The sequence below is a fragment of the Loxodonta africana genome, chromosome 14 (assembly GCF_030014295.1).
Source record: "Loxodonta africana isolate mLoxAfr1 chromosome 14, mLoxAfr1.hap2, whole genome shotgun sequence".
Taxonomy (NCBI): domain Eukaryota; kingdom Metazoa; phylum Chordata; class Mammalia; order Proboscidea; family Elephantidae; genus Loxodonta; species Loxodonta africana.
In genome coordinates this window covers 52,388,847-52,404,640 of record NC_087355.1, presented here as the reverse complement: position 1 = coordinate 52,404,640, position 15,794 = coordinate 52,388,847, and the positions used below count along the sequence as shown (strand labels likewise).

General features: G+C 40.8%; 1 protein-coding gene across 6 annotated transcripts in view; it reads left to right on the top strand.

Moving 5' to 3' along the window:
* NCALD (neurocalcin delta) overlaps positions 1-15,794 on the top strand; it is a 317,609-nt gene that overhangs the window by 279,166 nt on the left and 22,649 nt on the right. For 5 of the 6 annotated variants that reach the window (XM_023545925.2, XM_023545923.2, XM_023545924.2 and 2 more), the window contains one exon: positions 3,634-4,030. In XM_023545925.2, coding sequence (XP_023401693.1) covers positions 3,653-4,030 — 378 coding nt within the window. In that variant the 5' untranslated portion in view covers positions 3,634-3,652. Of the gene's footprint in view, positions 1-2,136; positions 2,483-3,633; positions 4,031-15,794 lie in introns of those variants that run through there. The other variant, XM_064267971.1, reaches the window with a different exon arrangement.

The window sequence follows — 15,794 nt, the reverse complement described above, 5'->3', positions numbered from 1 at the left end:
GATTTTTGTTGTATGGTCTAACCAAGTCCAGATGGCTTTTTCAAGTTCAGTCCTCATCCTTAGTGAGGTATTTTTTTTTTACTGAAATAAATTCTGGACTAAATTGCAAACACTCGCTTCCCAGATATCTTATTCCATGTTCTCCCTTGTTTGTGTTATGGTCTTTCTGTGCTAATGAATTTGTAAATGTGGTTTAATTACTGTTTACCGAGAAATAGCTGCGCACAGTTCAGTCTCAGTGGGAGACTTAGCCAAAATGTTGAGGCAATTTGTTTCAAGTGCAAAAACAGCTAATAAATGAAAAGCACTTTTTAAACATTGAGAAAGGGACTGGCGTTTGGTTTTGAAGAAATGGTGCTTTATATTCTCGGGGAAATAAATCATTCCTTAAGAGAGAAGATTTAAATATCAAAATAGCACTTTTTCCCAAGGCCAAACACATGGTGATTTGCGTTTAACCAAACTATAATAACGGTGATTTGATTGAACACCACACCAAAGAGCTGTATTCTAAAGAATTCCCCAAAAGGAAAACTCAAAATTACTTTTAAATTCCGTAAAATGTTTTGGAGCTCTGTAAACCCATGTATTAAGTATTACCTCATGTTTCTGAATTCTGGCCTCAGGCAAATTGCCAACTTAGCAACTAAATGACAGTTTTAAAATTCTAATACAAACCAGTCTCTCTAACTTTGCTTCCCCCCTCCCCCCCCCAGAAAAAAGGGCTATGAGAGGAAGTGAAAGTTATTGGAATGTTTAGTTGATAAATTGTTTGTACTCCATTTGGAGTTCCAGTTTAATTTTGCTCTTGCATAAAATGGTGTTTGCTTGATTCCCATAAAAAGTGATCTCCAAAAGTAAGCTCTTGCCTGCCAGCTGTTGGTCACACTAATGGGAAGAAAACTTGCTTCTCCCCACCCCTGGGGGGATGCCTGCATAGGAGCTAGAGCAGGGCCAGGCTCTGCCTCCAAGTGCAGAACTCAGAAAAGAAAAGCAATCAACTTGTCAGTTAATGAAGATTGCTCATTGTTACCTGAACTCTGAACTATGGACAATATGAAAGAAGTATGGGCAGTGCGAGATGCAAACACTGCCCTCTAGGAATTTATATTTAGTGAGAGCAACAAACAGATACACACGCAATTCAACTTAAGGGGTTATATGACCAAGTCTTAACCACTAGATAGCTTTAGTATGTCAAAAAGCATTCTGAAAACCAGGGCCTCGTCCTTCCGGCAAAATGCTTCCTTTTCCAAGAAGACTGTTCCATATTTCCATGTTGTAATCATTTATTTGTTTATTCAATCATTTTTTTCAGTCATTCCTTCATTTGTTAGTTCACCATAAGACCCTTTGCCATTGAGTTGACTCTGACTCATAGCAACCCTTTAGGACAGAGTAGAGCTGCCTCACAGGGTTTCCAAGCCTGTAATCTTTAGGGGAGCAGATCGCCAAGTCTTTTCTCCTGTGAAGCCTCTGTTGGGTTCCAACCGCTGACCTCCTCCTCCAAGAAGGCTTCCCTGATGTCATCTGGGTCCTTCTTTGGCTTGAGGGTTCCTTCTGTGTGTGCTCACAGCACCAAGTCCATTCCTCTAGTTTCATGTATTGATTGAATATGTATGGTGTTGTCTCCTTGCCGTCACCACCACCCCGTACACACACAACAGAATGCCCTTAAGAATGGCCACATTTTACTCTTGTATCCACCGCATCAGAAGCATGTCTCAGGCATGGTGCTCGATAAATGTTAAATGGCTATGTGGAGGGGAAGCCAGTATTTACAGCTATATGTCCATCTAATAAAAACTGCCTTTGTTCCCCACACTATATTAAATGAAAAAATAGGTAGCAAAAATTGCATATGTTTTTATTTTTAAAAATGTAAACATATTAAAACACATAATATATTAATAGCATACTTAGATACTCATACAAAAAATCTGGAAGGACACACACCATAATGCAAGCAGTAGTTATCTCTAAACATTGGGACTGGAATGTTGACTTCTGCGCAGCACTGTGTTGATTTGCTATTTTAGCGTGGAAGTGTGCTACTATTATGATAAGAGAAACAAAATTATTTGTATTTTAAAAAAGAAATTTTGGCCTCTTTCATAAGCGATAAACATAAGATACAAGCACCGTTGTGAATCAGCATCTGTGCCATCTAAATCCACTGTTATCAGTCATTTGACTTAGTAGATTCCATTAACAGGACTAGATTGGTAGTGGTTAGCAGTATTAGATTGGTTTGTTTCTGTTTTCCTTCTCATGTCTGTGTTTATAATATTCAGTAGGTAGCCAAGTATTGGAACTTCTATGTAATGCAAATGGTTAAAGAGCTTTGCTGCTAACTAAAAGCTTGGCAGTTGCCATCTACCCAGAGGCACCTTGAAAGAAAGGCCTGGCAATCTACTTCTGAAAAATCAGCCATTGAAACCCTTGAGGAGCACGGTTCTACTCTGACACACATGGAGTTGCCGTAAGTCAGAATCAACTTGATGGCAACCAGTTTTATCCAAGCAGCACTTTACCTGGAAATATTCTGACAATAAAAAGTGCTGAGTTCTTTCTTTTGCTCTCTCTTCCTCTCCTTTAGTTCTCCTTGCTAAAACTTGGATTGGGTATTGTTGTTAGCCACCTTTTATTGTTGTTGTTAGCCACCATTGAGTCATCCCCTGACTCATGGCAACCCCATGTACAACGAAATGAAACACTGCCCAGTCCTACATCATCCCCGTGATCGGCTGAGGATCTGACCCAATATTGTGATCCACAGGGTTTTCTTCCCAGGCAGTCTGAGTCTGAAAACTCTACTGAAACCTGTTCAGCATCAAAGCAGCATGCGAGCTTCGTTACAGATGAGTAGTGGCTGGCATGAAGTGCATCGGCCGCGATTGAACATAAGATGAGAATTCTACCACCGAACCACCCAATGCCCCGGGTTGGGTATTGTTGTTGTTGTTGTTGTTGTTATGTGCTATTGAGTCCATTCAGACACACAGCAACCCTATAGGATAGAGTAGAACTGCCCCATAGGGTTTCCTAAGCTGTAATTTTCACATAAGCAGATCACCAGGTCTCTTTCCTCCTCTAGAGCCAATGGGTGGGTTTGAACCTCCAACCTTTCAGTTACCAGGCAAGTGCTTAACCATTGTGCATAGGCCCCCTTTGCTTGGGTATCAAAACCCCAGTATTCTTAGATTCAGGCTCAAGCTCTTGCAAACCGATAAGTCAGAACTAACACTCACACCTCTCTTCTCTCTTTGTCTTTATCTCTGTTTTGCTGTCTCTCAACCTCTCTGTCTCTCTCTCACGTGCTGTCTTTCCTTCTCTCTCTCTGACTCACTCACTGACTTTCATATCAATCTATGTTTTCAGGTTGGCTCTGTGTAAAAGAGATCAGTTTCCTGGTCAATGATATTTCTGCTCTGTGGTTTCTGCCTGACTTTGTCTCCTTTTTTTGGGCTAACTGCTATGCTGCAAAACCTAGACAATATTGTTGGGCTAGAATAGAGCTTGGTTTTTTGTTTTTGTTTTTCCCCTTTCTCTCAAAGGAACAATTGTAAATTATAAAAGGTGCATCTAAAGAGCAGCTCTAAAAATTCTCCATATTTTGTGTTCTATCTTCAGCTGAATTCTCACTGCCAGGATGGGGAAGCAGAACAGTAAGCTGCGCCCGGAGGTCATGCAGGACTTACTGGAAAGCACAGACTTTACAGAACACGAGATCCAAGAATGGTACAAAGGCTTCTTGAGAGACTGCCCCAGTGGACATTTGTCAATGGATGAGTTTAAGAAAATTTACGGGAACTTTTTCCCTTATGGGGATGCTTCCAAATTTGCGGAGCATGTCTTCCGCACCTTCGATGCCAATGGGGATGGAACGATAGACTTCAGAGAATTCATCATAGCCCTGAGTGTGACGTCCAGAGGGAAGCTGGAGCAGAAGCTGAAATGGGCCTTCAGCATGTATGACTTGGATGGCAATGGCTACATCAGCAAGGCGGAAATGCTAGAGATCGTCCAGGTATGTAACGCTGTAACAGTAGCCCTTTAAAAAGAGCATGCGTCACAAATAAGAATTGGAAGGTGCGCAGTTTATCACAGTGCAGAGGTTGCAAACTGTTGGCCTATCAAGGCGTTTTATTTGGCCTACCCACTTAAAAATAAATAAATTGAACCCACGTTACAAAAAAGGGAGATGGCACATCAAAATCCAGATTTGTGGGCATCTCTTGAAAACGCAAAAGCTCTGGCATCCCTGAGCCTGACATCAGTTACCACACCCTACAGATGGACATGCACCCTTCAGTTGGTCAGGCTTATATGGCCACTCCATCCACTCCTTGCCATGACCTGCCTTTGGGGGTTATATCGCCAGGAGTGGTGTTTAATGATCAGGCCCTGACCTGGGTTCAAATCCTGACTCTTTCATTCATTACTTCTCTGACTTTGACCAAGTTAGTTCACCTAAGTGAGCCTCAGCATCCTCATCTGTAAAATGGAACTACCAGTGGTATCCACCCATGTTATAGGCTTGAGGCTAGATGTGACTTTCCATGTTCAATGCTTAGCACAGTGCCTACCATATAGAAAAGCTTATCATCATCACTATCATTAGCCCTCAGCTTTACTAGACTCTGGAATAAGAGCAGAAATCTTGACTCCAGGTCTGTCCCATCAGAGATACAAACACTGTAAAATAGAGGCCTCTGTCACTTTAATAGGAGTCACTCCATTTCATTTCCCCAAATAACTCACCAGAGTAAATTGCCTGAACAGAACAGAAGAACAGGCCTTGTGTTGTCCACATTTTCCTGTGGGAAATCAATAAACCTCTGGGGAGGTGGTAGAGGGAGGTAAAGAGCTATGGACATGGCAATGGCAGTTTGCTCACAAGTGATAGAACCCAGAGACAAACCTAAGGGGGCCAGGTCACGGCTTCTGGAGGGGATCAGGAGAGCCCTGACTGCAAACAATAGGAAGGACTAGTGGGCAGGCAGCACCAGGGAGGGCTGGCAGCAGCTCGATGTCCTGGCAAACGAGGGGCACAGCAGGGAAGCTTCTGGCAGCAGGCAACAGGGCCAAAGGAGCAGGCGTTTGGCTTCTAGGAGAGCTGGTCTCAGAGGCTAGCACACATCCCATAACATCTGTGTTCACACTATCCTTCTCATCCCATCCTTGCTTCTAAGGAACACTCTGGCTGTACATCTTCCAAGGCAGATTTGTTTGATCTTCTGGCAGTCCATGGTATATTCAATATTCTTCGCCAACACCATAATTCCAAGGCTTCACTTCTTTGGTCTTCCTTATTCATTGTCTAGCTTTTGCATGCATATGAGGTGATTGAAAATACCATGGCTTGGGTCAGGCACACTTTAGGCCTCAAAGTGACATTTTTGCTTATTAACATTTTAAAGAGTTCTTTTGCAGCATATTTGCCTAATGCAATATATCATTTGATATCTTGACTGCTGCTTCCATGGTCGTTGATTGTGGATCCAAGTAAAATGAAATCCTTGACAACTTTAGTATTTTGTTTACCATGATGTTGCTTATTGGTCTAGTTGTGAGTATTTTTCTTTTTGGGGGAGGTGGGGTGGGGGAGGCCATAGAAAAACATATAAAAGATAAGAAGAAAAGTCCTGCATATTCTCACCCTACCCACAAAGAGAAACACTGAGAATAATTTTTTAATATATCCTATGGGTCCTAGTTCCTTGCATTTAAAAATACCTAGTTGATATCATAATGTGTATGAAGTTTTGTGTCTTGGCATTTTCATTTAGTATAGTACCACACGTATTTGTTGTGTTATAAGAACTTTTAATAAAGGTATTTTAATGGCAGCACAGACCCTTGGTGGTGCAAACGGCTAAGGTACTCCGCTGCTAACCAAAATGTTGGTGGTTCCACCCAGAGGCACCTCAGAAGAAAGACCTGGCGATCTACTTCCAAAAAATCTGCTATTGAAAATTATGAAACACAGTTCTGCTCTGACATGCATGGGGTCACCGTGAGTCAGAGTCCACTCAACAACAACTCGGTTTTTTTGTTTGTTTTTATAGCTGCATCAAAACCCATAACCCCATTGCTGTCGAGTTGATTCCAACTCATAGTGACCCTATAGGACAGAGTGGAACTACCACACAGGGTGTCCAAGGAGCACCTGGTAGATTCGAACTGCAACCTTTTGATTAGCAGCCGAACTCTTAACCACTATGCCACCAGGGTTTCCACTGCATTATAAAAAAAAAAAAATTTTTTTTTTTTTTTTGCATTATAGTCATACAATATAAGTCGTTTAATTTTTCCCCAATGTTGGGTATTTAGGTTGTCTCCAGTTTTGCATTATTATGCATAAAACCTCAACTTTTAAAAATAAAATAACAAATTATTCTTGTACATGAAGATTTTTCTGTATTTAGGATTATTTCCTTAGACAGAATTCCCAGAAGTGTGAATACTGAGCCAGGATATGAGCATTTCTAAGGCTACCAATATATTTTGACAAATTATTTTTTCAAATATACCCCCAAAGTATATGAGACATGTCCCCATATATTGCACTATTCTGATTTTTCTTAATCTTTGCTAATTAAACAAAAAAAAAATTTAAATTAAGAAGGTGCTTCAGTTTAATTAGTTTTGCTTTATCTCTGTCTTTTATCTGAGAGTGATGGGCTCTTCCTCTCTGTTCCCTGCCTCACGGCAATGAATGTTGTTAGTTGCCATTAAGTCAATTCCGACTCAAGGTGACCCATGTGTGCAGAGGAACACCTGCTCCATAGAGTTTTCAAAGCTGTGACCTTTTGGAAACAGATCACCAGTTCCATCTTTCAAGGCATCTCTGGGTGGGTTTGAACTGCCATCCTTTCAGCTAGTACCTAAAGTCAATCACTCAACCATTTGCTCCATCCAGGGAATCCTGTAACAATGAAAAGGAGGGATATGTTTTCCTTTTGAAGAGAAGAATTGCTTCCAGATTGGGTTCTAAGAAAAAAAGTTTCTTTTTATCAGCACTGTGTTATCTCCCACTTAATATTTTTGCGCAGATCTCCTAGTCAATGACTTCCTGGCCAGTATCAGTGTAGAGAAAGAGCCCTGGTGGTGCAGTGGTTAAGTGTTTGGCTGCCAACAGAAAGGTCAGTGGTTCAAACTCACCAGCCGTTCCAGGGGAGAAAGATGTGACAGTCTGCTTCCATAAAGATTTACAACCTTGGAAACCCTGTAGGGTAGTTTTCAGTCCTATAGAGCTGCTATGAGTTGGAATCGACTTTACAATAATGTATTTTTTTTGCGGGGGGGAAGGTTAGACACCCAGGCAGGGAGGGACCTTGTAGGCTGATGGAAATTAAGAATCATTCTTGCATTCATTAACACCTATCATACTAAGTAAGTACCTGGATCCCTGGTGACGAAGTTGTTAAAAGCTCAGGCTGCTAACCAAAAGGCGGGCAGTTCGAATCCATCGGCCACTCCTTGGAAACAGATGGGGCAGTTCTACTCCATCCTGTAGGGTCAGAATCAATTCTCTATGAGTCAGAATCAATTCGGCAGCACACAGCAACAACAACAAGTACCTGGCAAAGGCATTGGATTGTGTGGATCATAACAAATTATGGATAACATTGCGAAGAATGGGAATTCCAGAACACTATTTGTGCTCATGAGGAACCTGTACATAAACCAAGAGGCAGTTGTACAAACAGAACAAGGAGATACTGTGTGGTTTAAAATCAGGAAAGTTGTGCATCAGGGTTGTATCCTTTCACCATATTTATTCAATCTGTATGCTAAGCAAATAATCCGAGAAGCTGGACTATATGAAGGAGAATGGGGTATCAGGATTGGAGGAAGACTCATTAACAACCTTCAATATGCAGATGACACAACCTGGTCTGCTGAAAGGGAAGAGACTTGAAGCACTTACTGATGAAGATCAAAGACCCTAGCCTTCAGTATGAATTGTGTCTTAACATAAAGAAAAGAAAATTCTTCATTACTGGACCAATAAGCAACATCGTGATAAACGGAGAAAAGATTGAAGTTGTCAAGGATTTCATTTTACTTGGATCCTCAATCAATGCATGTGCAAGCAGCAGTCAAAAAATCAAACAATGTATTACATTGGGCAAATCTGCTGCAAAGGACCTCTTTAAAGTGTTCAAAAGCAAAGATGTCACCTTGAGGACTAAGCTGCACTTGACCCAAGCCATGATATTTTCAATCACCTCATATTCATATGAAAGTTAGACAATGAATAAGGTAGACCAAACAAGAATTGGCACCTTTGAATTATGATGTTGTCAAAGAATATTAAATATACGACGGACTGCCAGAAGATCAAACAAATCTGTCTTGGAAGAAGCACAGCCAGAGTGCTCCTTAAAAGCAAGGATCGCAAGACTTTGTTTCATGTACTTTGAACATGTTATCAGGAGGGACCAGCCCCTGAAGAAGGACATCATGCTTGGTAAAGTAGAAGCTCAGCGAAAAAGAAGACCCTCAATGAGATGGATTGACACAGTGGCTGCCACAGTGGGCTCAAGCATAACAACAATTGTAAGGATGGCGCAGGAATGGGCACTGCTTCATTTTATTGTACCTAGGGTAGCTATTTTTTTTTTTTTTTTTAGGGTAGCTATGAATTTTTTTTTTTTTTTTTTAATGAGTTGGAACCAACTCGACAGCACCTAGCAACAACAGCAAGTACCTGGCATTGGAAATAAATACCACAGAGAAGAAAAAAGACACTGTCTGTGGTATAGAGCCCAGTTTGCAAGAGAGTGGGACAATTGTAGAAAATGTGTAAAAGGTGCCAGTAAACACTTACTGAGCCCTGCCAACTTATATCCTATTCATGATGGAATATAAAAGGTGATCATGAAAATGAAGATGCATTCACCCTTTCTTCACGGTAAAGTACCTCAACCCGTTGACACGCCCCTAGTGAGGTTCCAGGTCATAAATGTAAGGACACACGTTCCTTCATACATTTTATATCCTTACACTTTTTGAACTGGAAGGCTCAGATTTCCTCCAGTGTTGCTACAGCTCAACACCCTGATGATGAATATCCATAATGATGGACGAGGAAATATTGCAGCATTCCAAGTCACCAATGAGATTAAAGTAAATTTAGAACCATTTTCATATTAAGGGCTATGCTATTCTATTCTGCTACTTTCCAAACTAACAATTCGTGTATTCTGTCACATTCATATGTCACATTCACATTCATATGGATGAACTGGAATTTGCAGTGGGATCTTAAGAATTCCGATTTTATTTTTTTCCTCTTTATTTTCCTTTTTGAAATCCCACACTCTAGGCCATGTCATTGTCACATGTAGCTTTGTGCCTTTGTGTAGATCCTCGTTTCTTGGTTATAGCTGGTCTGTGAAGGAGCCCTGGTGGCGCAATGGTTAAGCACTGAGCTGATAACCAAAAGATCAGCAGTTTAAACCTACCAGCCACTCCACGGGAGAAAAGACCTGGAGATTTGCTCCTGTAAAGATTACAGCCCAGGAAATCCTATGGGACGCTTCTACTCTGTCTTTTGGAGTCTTTATGAGTCTGAGTCTGAATCAACTCGATGGCATACAACAACAACAGCTGGACTTCACCGTTAAGGAGAAAGCACATTTGCAGATACTGTATTTGCTTCAAAACAGCCAATGTCTGCTAAGCTCATGCTGTGTGCTTGAGTAAGTATCTGTTAGAATGTGACGAGCTGGAGGTAAGATGTAGACTAGGAGATTCATAAACAAATTAAGGCTGTATTTGTTAATGTGAGTTAAACCTGTAGCTTGATTACAGTTGTCAATACAGAAATTGTTGGCTGAACCCACATTCCTCCAAGACTCAGGGATTCAAGAAATTTAAGAATCAACACAGTGATGGCAGCATGAGAAGGATTCCATCCGCTGTTGCTGGGTTTGTAGATGGATGAAGGAGACCACAAGCCAGGGAATGCAGGCAGCTTCTAGAAACTGGAAAAGGCTACGAAATAGATTTCCCCTAGAACCTGCAGAAGGAACAAAGCTCCACGGACACCTTGGTTTTAGCCCAGTGAAACTGATTTCAGACTTCTGACCTCCAGAACTGTAAAATGATAAATTTAGGTTCTTTTAAGACACCGAGTTTGTGGTAACTTACTACAGCAGCAATGGGACACAAATACAGTATATTTCAGTACTACAAAAGAGTGCCATAAATTTTAGAGTCTTTCTTACCAATGTTAGGAGATACAAAAGGATTCCAGCTTGTTGCCATAAATAATATCCTGTGAATAACAAAGCTAAACTACAGGAAGCAACATCAAGGAAGAAGAAGAACTGGATGCTTTATGAATTGGAGTCCTACACTTCATTCATTGTCAAGCCTAAGTATAAATTTGTTTGGATCGTAGTATTCATCCTGACCAGATATTAGTGTTTGTAGATGAACACCACTGCAAGAGGAAGGAGAATCCTTTTGCCTTACGCAAGTCCCCTGCCCCTGTGCCAAGCTGGAGGACAGTCAGAACACCCAAATCCACTGCAACACAGGGAGGGGCTGAGCTGGGCAGTGAGTCTACCATGAATGCTTGGATGCTTTCTGGGGTCTTGGGCATGGGGGCAAATGCTGAGCTATGGACCCATGAGTAGGACCAAAGCACTCCCAGGGAGAGAATGTAGGGAGAAAATGGAGTTCAACTTGCCTCCCTTCTGTTCTTAGAAAATAACTAACTGCAAAAAACAAAACAAAAAAAAACCTTGCCATCTTGTTAATTCTTGACAGATGGTAACCCATGTGTTACCGCGTAGAACCACTCCATAGGGTTTTCTTGGCTGTGATCTTTATGAAAGCATATCATCAGGCCTTTTTTTTGTGGCACCACTGGGTAGGTTCAAACCACAAACATTTAGGCTAGCCGTCAAGTTCAAACTGTTTCCACCATCAGGGACCAAGTAACTAACTAGGACTCTCAAATCAAATTCTTAACTACAGGCCTGCCGTTGGTTACATATATAAGCTGCACTGCATTTCCCTTATAATTGGATGAAAATCACAGGTTTAGACAGAAATCGATCACGCTGGTGCCCAAAGCAAAGATGAAGAAGGAGCCAAGGCAAGAGTATGCATCTTGGGCAAAGCAGGTCAATATTGCCTTTCTTTTTCTTCAATCTCTCTTTTCCTTCTCTTCAGTCCCCAAATATCACAATTCCTTATCCCTGAGTCTCCAAGCTGAGCTTCCCTTTACTCCAGAGGCAGCTTTGTTTTGTCAATAAGGGTGTACACACCGGCGCCGGGGTGCCAGGGTTCCAGGCATCATTCTACCACTCAGTACCAGCTTGCCTTTGGGCAAGTTACTTAACCTTACTGCATCAGTTTTCTGATTTGTGAAATGGACCTACCTCATGGATAATGGTAAGGATTAAATAAATTATTATGAGTAAAGCACTCAGAACACTGCCTGTCATAAAGTCTGTTGTTGTTATTGTTGTTGGGTGCCCTCAAATTGATTTTGATTTATAGCAATCCCATGTGACAGAGTACAACTGCCCCACAGGGTTTTCTAGGCTATAATTTTTTATGGGAGCAGATTGCCAGGTCTGTCTCCTGCAGCACCATTGGAACTGCCAACCTTTAGGTTATCGGCCAAGCGATTAACTATTGTGCCACCAGGACTCCTTTATCATAGGGTATGTACATATTGGTTATTATTACTACCACAGTATTCAGAGCTGGACCAGGGTACTTTGTTGCTACAACAATAAAAGGAGGTTATTTCTGATTCAAAAGACAAAGTAATCAATGGAATTTTCCATTAAGTTTGAAGTTAAATTTGTCTAGTAGTGAAATGTATGTTCACAAAGAAAAACGGGATAACTTAACTAAATCTCCAATTGGTATAACTCAAAGAAGAGATATTCTTGAACAGATGACTCCAGGAGCTCCTGGCCTTCAGCTGATGTCTTTCTCACTGAAGACCAGCTACTCTGAGAATAACACTAAAGCTGCTCTGGTGCTCACAGGACTCAGACAGAAGGAAAATCACCTCTCCAGGAAAGAATGTGGTTGGCACCCTAACCTGAGCCCACAGGTTCACATCATGCATTGGGGCTGTTTGAGGGGCAGCCTGTCTGGATTCATTCCCAAGTCCAAGTTACAAACTTTTTCCAAAAGGAATATACAGGCTGATATAATGTTACCCATCGCAGTGCTCAGAGAACTTGCTTTGAAGATCAAGTTGGAATCATTTGTAATTAGCATATTCATTATTTTGATATTAATGATTGCTTGTAATAAATATGCTTGCTGTTCAAATAACTCTTGTCTTAAAATCGGACATTTCCTCATAGTTGTGATTCAAGATTAATTGGCACTTTTGATGAAGGCTGGGTGAACACCCCTTGTCTACGTTTTCATGCACTGTGAATGAATGAAACCTGAAGGAAGGAGGTTGGGAGTGTACTGGTGGTAGCCCATCACAGGAGCTTTTGTTTCTGTTTCTTTTAGCAGTGTGGGCAAGAGTTGCTTTCTGATTCACCTGTGATGAGTAAGACAGTACAGGTCCCTGAGTAGTGTAAGCAGTTTGCAAGCGGCTGCTCACTTAAAAGTTGGCAATTCGAAGCCACCCAGCGGTGCCACAGAGAAAAGATTTGGTGATCTGCTTCTGTAAAGATTACAGTCAAGGAAACCCTATGGAGCAGTTCTACTCTGTAACACACGGGGCTGCCATAGGTTGAAATCGACTCGACGGCAACAGGTTTGGTTTTTTTGATTTGTTTTGTTTTTTGTTATCTACGTGGTAACCTGATGAGGAAGGGAGATGATGGTGGTGGCCATCGAAGGGCATCAAACAAATTCACAGATTTATCCCATCTGATCTCAAGAACACCCGACTGCGACCAATTCAGACAGCCACCCTGTGAGTATTCGTGCCACAGAGGATCAAAACAAGGGCCAGAGAGACTTCTTTGCATTTTTTTAAAGAACCACTTCCTGAGTGATATTTGCATTTTTTCCCCAAAGACCTTTCTAAATTGGTGTCATAGACGCTATGTCACTTTTAATATGTTCCTTGGAGACCTGAAACACTGTGCTCTTCTGATTCTGAAAAAAAATAAATAAATAAAAAGGAAAGAGATTCAATTCCATCTTGATATGGCCCTTGAGAATTCAACTCCAAACTCTTGCCCACTTCTTAATTATGAATGTGGACCACAGATATTACCCTGGAATACAACTTATATTTCTTTCCCGGAGAAAACTCTTTCAGGCAATTGCTTAGGCTAGTGACTTTCTCTACAACTGACCTTACTGTTTGCTTATTGGTTGTGCTTGTTGTGCCCCTTTCTTGTTATGGGATTACTGTATTTTTACGCAAATAACACATGCCTTCTATGTTTGTTTGCCAACCATGCCCTCCACCCTCGAGGCATTCTCATAAGTACCGCTATGCCAATTTTTCTTCCAAGTTGCTGTAAAACAAATTAGCATAGCGCACTTACAAAAATATCTTACAGCAAGGAGGGCGTGGTTAGCAAACAAATATAGAAGGCACACGTTATTTCTGTAAAAATACAGTAATATTATTACAAGCCACACTTTAGCTTAGGAGTTTAAGTTAACTCTTAGTATCAAATACCATCTGGCAAACATTAACAAGTGCCTACAACCCAAAAGGCGTCTCTCTCTGGCTCCTTCCCAGTCTCCTTTGTGGACTCTTCCTTTTCCTACTCTCTAAATATGCATATTTCCAAGCAGAGCTTCTCAGCCCTTTTCTTTATTCATTCTCTCTGGGGAACCCTCATGTTTTCATTGCTTGAGATGGGCTAGACATAATGATAAGTGCTTTACATGCTGTACTAGTTTTCTAGGGCAGCAGTAACAAATTAACACAAACTAATACTCCTTAGAAGCGAGGATGGTGAGTCTTCATCTCATGTACTTTAGACATGTTATCAGGAGGGACCAGTCCCTGGAGAAGAACATAATGCTTGGTGAAGTAGAGGGTTAGTGAAAAAGAGGAAGACCCCTAATGAGATGGATTGACACAGTGGCTACAACAATGGGCTTAAACATGGCATCAATTGTGAAGATGGAGTGGAATCGGGCCGTGTTTTGCTCGGTTGTACATAGGGTCACTATGAGTAGGAACCAACTCAATGGCATCTAACAGCAATAATAACAGATGTCTCAAAACAACAGAAATATATTCTTTCACAGTTCTGCAGGTTAGACATCCAAAATCAAACTGTCAGTAAGGCTGGTTCCTTCTGGAGAGCCTGAAGGAGAATCTGTTCCATGTCTCTTTCCTAGCATCTAGTGGTGTCTGGCAATCTTTGGCATTCCTTGGCTTGCAGCTACTTCTGCCTTTTTCATCACATGGTGTTCTCCTTTCTGTGTCTCTCTGTCCAAATTTCCCTCTTCTTATAAGGACCCCAGTCATTGCATTAGGGCCTACCCTAATCCAGTATTACCTGATTTTAACTCAATTACATCTGCAAAAACCCTATTTCCAAATAATATCATGTTCACAGTTTCCAGATGGACATGATACTCTTAACCCAGTACACATGCATTATCTCATTTATCCTCACAACGACCTTATTAACTCCATTTTATGACTGAAGAAATTGAATGCTTCCAGATCTTGGTCTCCAGCCCTGATCTTGAGCATTGATATGTCCAACAGTTAATGGACATCTTCACTTGGATGCTACACTGGTACCTCGAAGAAAACATCCCCAAAACAAACTCATCATTGCTCCCCCCAAAAAACTTTTTTTTTTTTTTTTTGGGCAAATAGCCCTACCATCCATCCTATCAATCAAGTCAAAGATATCTTCCCCCCTCCCCATCTATCTCTATATCCAGGCAGTCACCAGACCTATTAAATCTACCTACTTAATATTTTTCACGTCTATCATTCCTGCCTATACATCCTGCCACTGTCTTATTTCAAGTCAATCTTTCACCAGTAAGTGTGATTTTAGCTTAAGGTGTTTCATAGAATGCCCTTTATCAGGTTGAGGAAGTTCTCTTTTATTTTTAACTTGCTGAGAGTTTTTTTTTAAATCAAGAATGGATGTTGGATATAGTTGAATGTTTTTTCTGTGTATTGAGATAATTGCATGGCTTTTCTTTTCTGGTTTGTTAATGTGATAAAGTACATTGATTGATTTTTTTTTAATGCTAAACCAACCTTGCATTCCTGGGATAAATCCCACTTAATCGTGATGGATTATCCTTTTAATGCATTGTTAGATTCTATGTGCTAAAAATTTGTTTAGAACTTCTGCATCTATGTTATTGAGGGATATTGGTCTTTTGTTTTCTTATACTGTCTTTGTGTCAGGCAAAACTGGCCTCATAGAATGAATTGTAATATCTGGTTTTGATATCAAGGTAATGTTAGCCATAAAAAATGAGTTGGAAATTATTCCTTCCTTCTCAATTTTCTAGAAGAGTTTAAATTGGTATTATTTCTTCATTAAATGTTTGGTAGAATTCTCCAGTGAAGCCATCTGGACCTGGAGTTTTCTTTGAGGGGAAGTTTTTAACTACAAGTTCAACTTCTTTATTAGACAGAGGGCTGTTTCTACTTGGTAGTTTATGTCTATCAAGGAGCTTTTTGGATCTGTGGGTTTATGGTTTTCGTGAAGTTTGGAACATTTTTGACAACTGGATTTTCAAATATTTCTATGCCCCACTCTCCTCTCCTTTGGGGTCTCAATTACATATATGTTAAGTTTCTTGAAGTTTTCCCTCAATTCATTGATGTTATCTTCATTTGA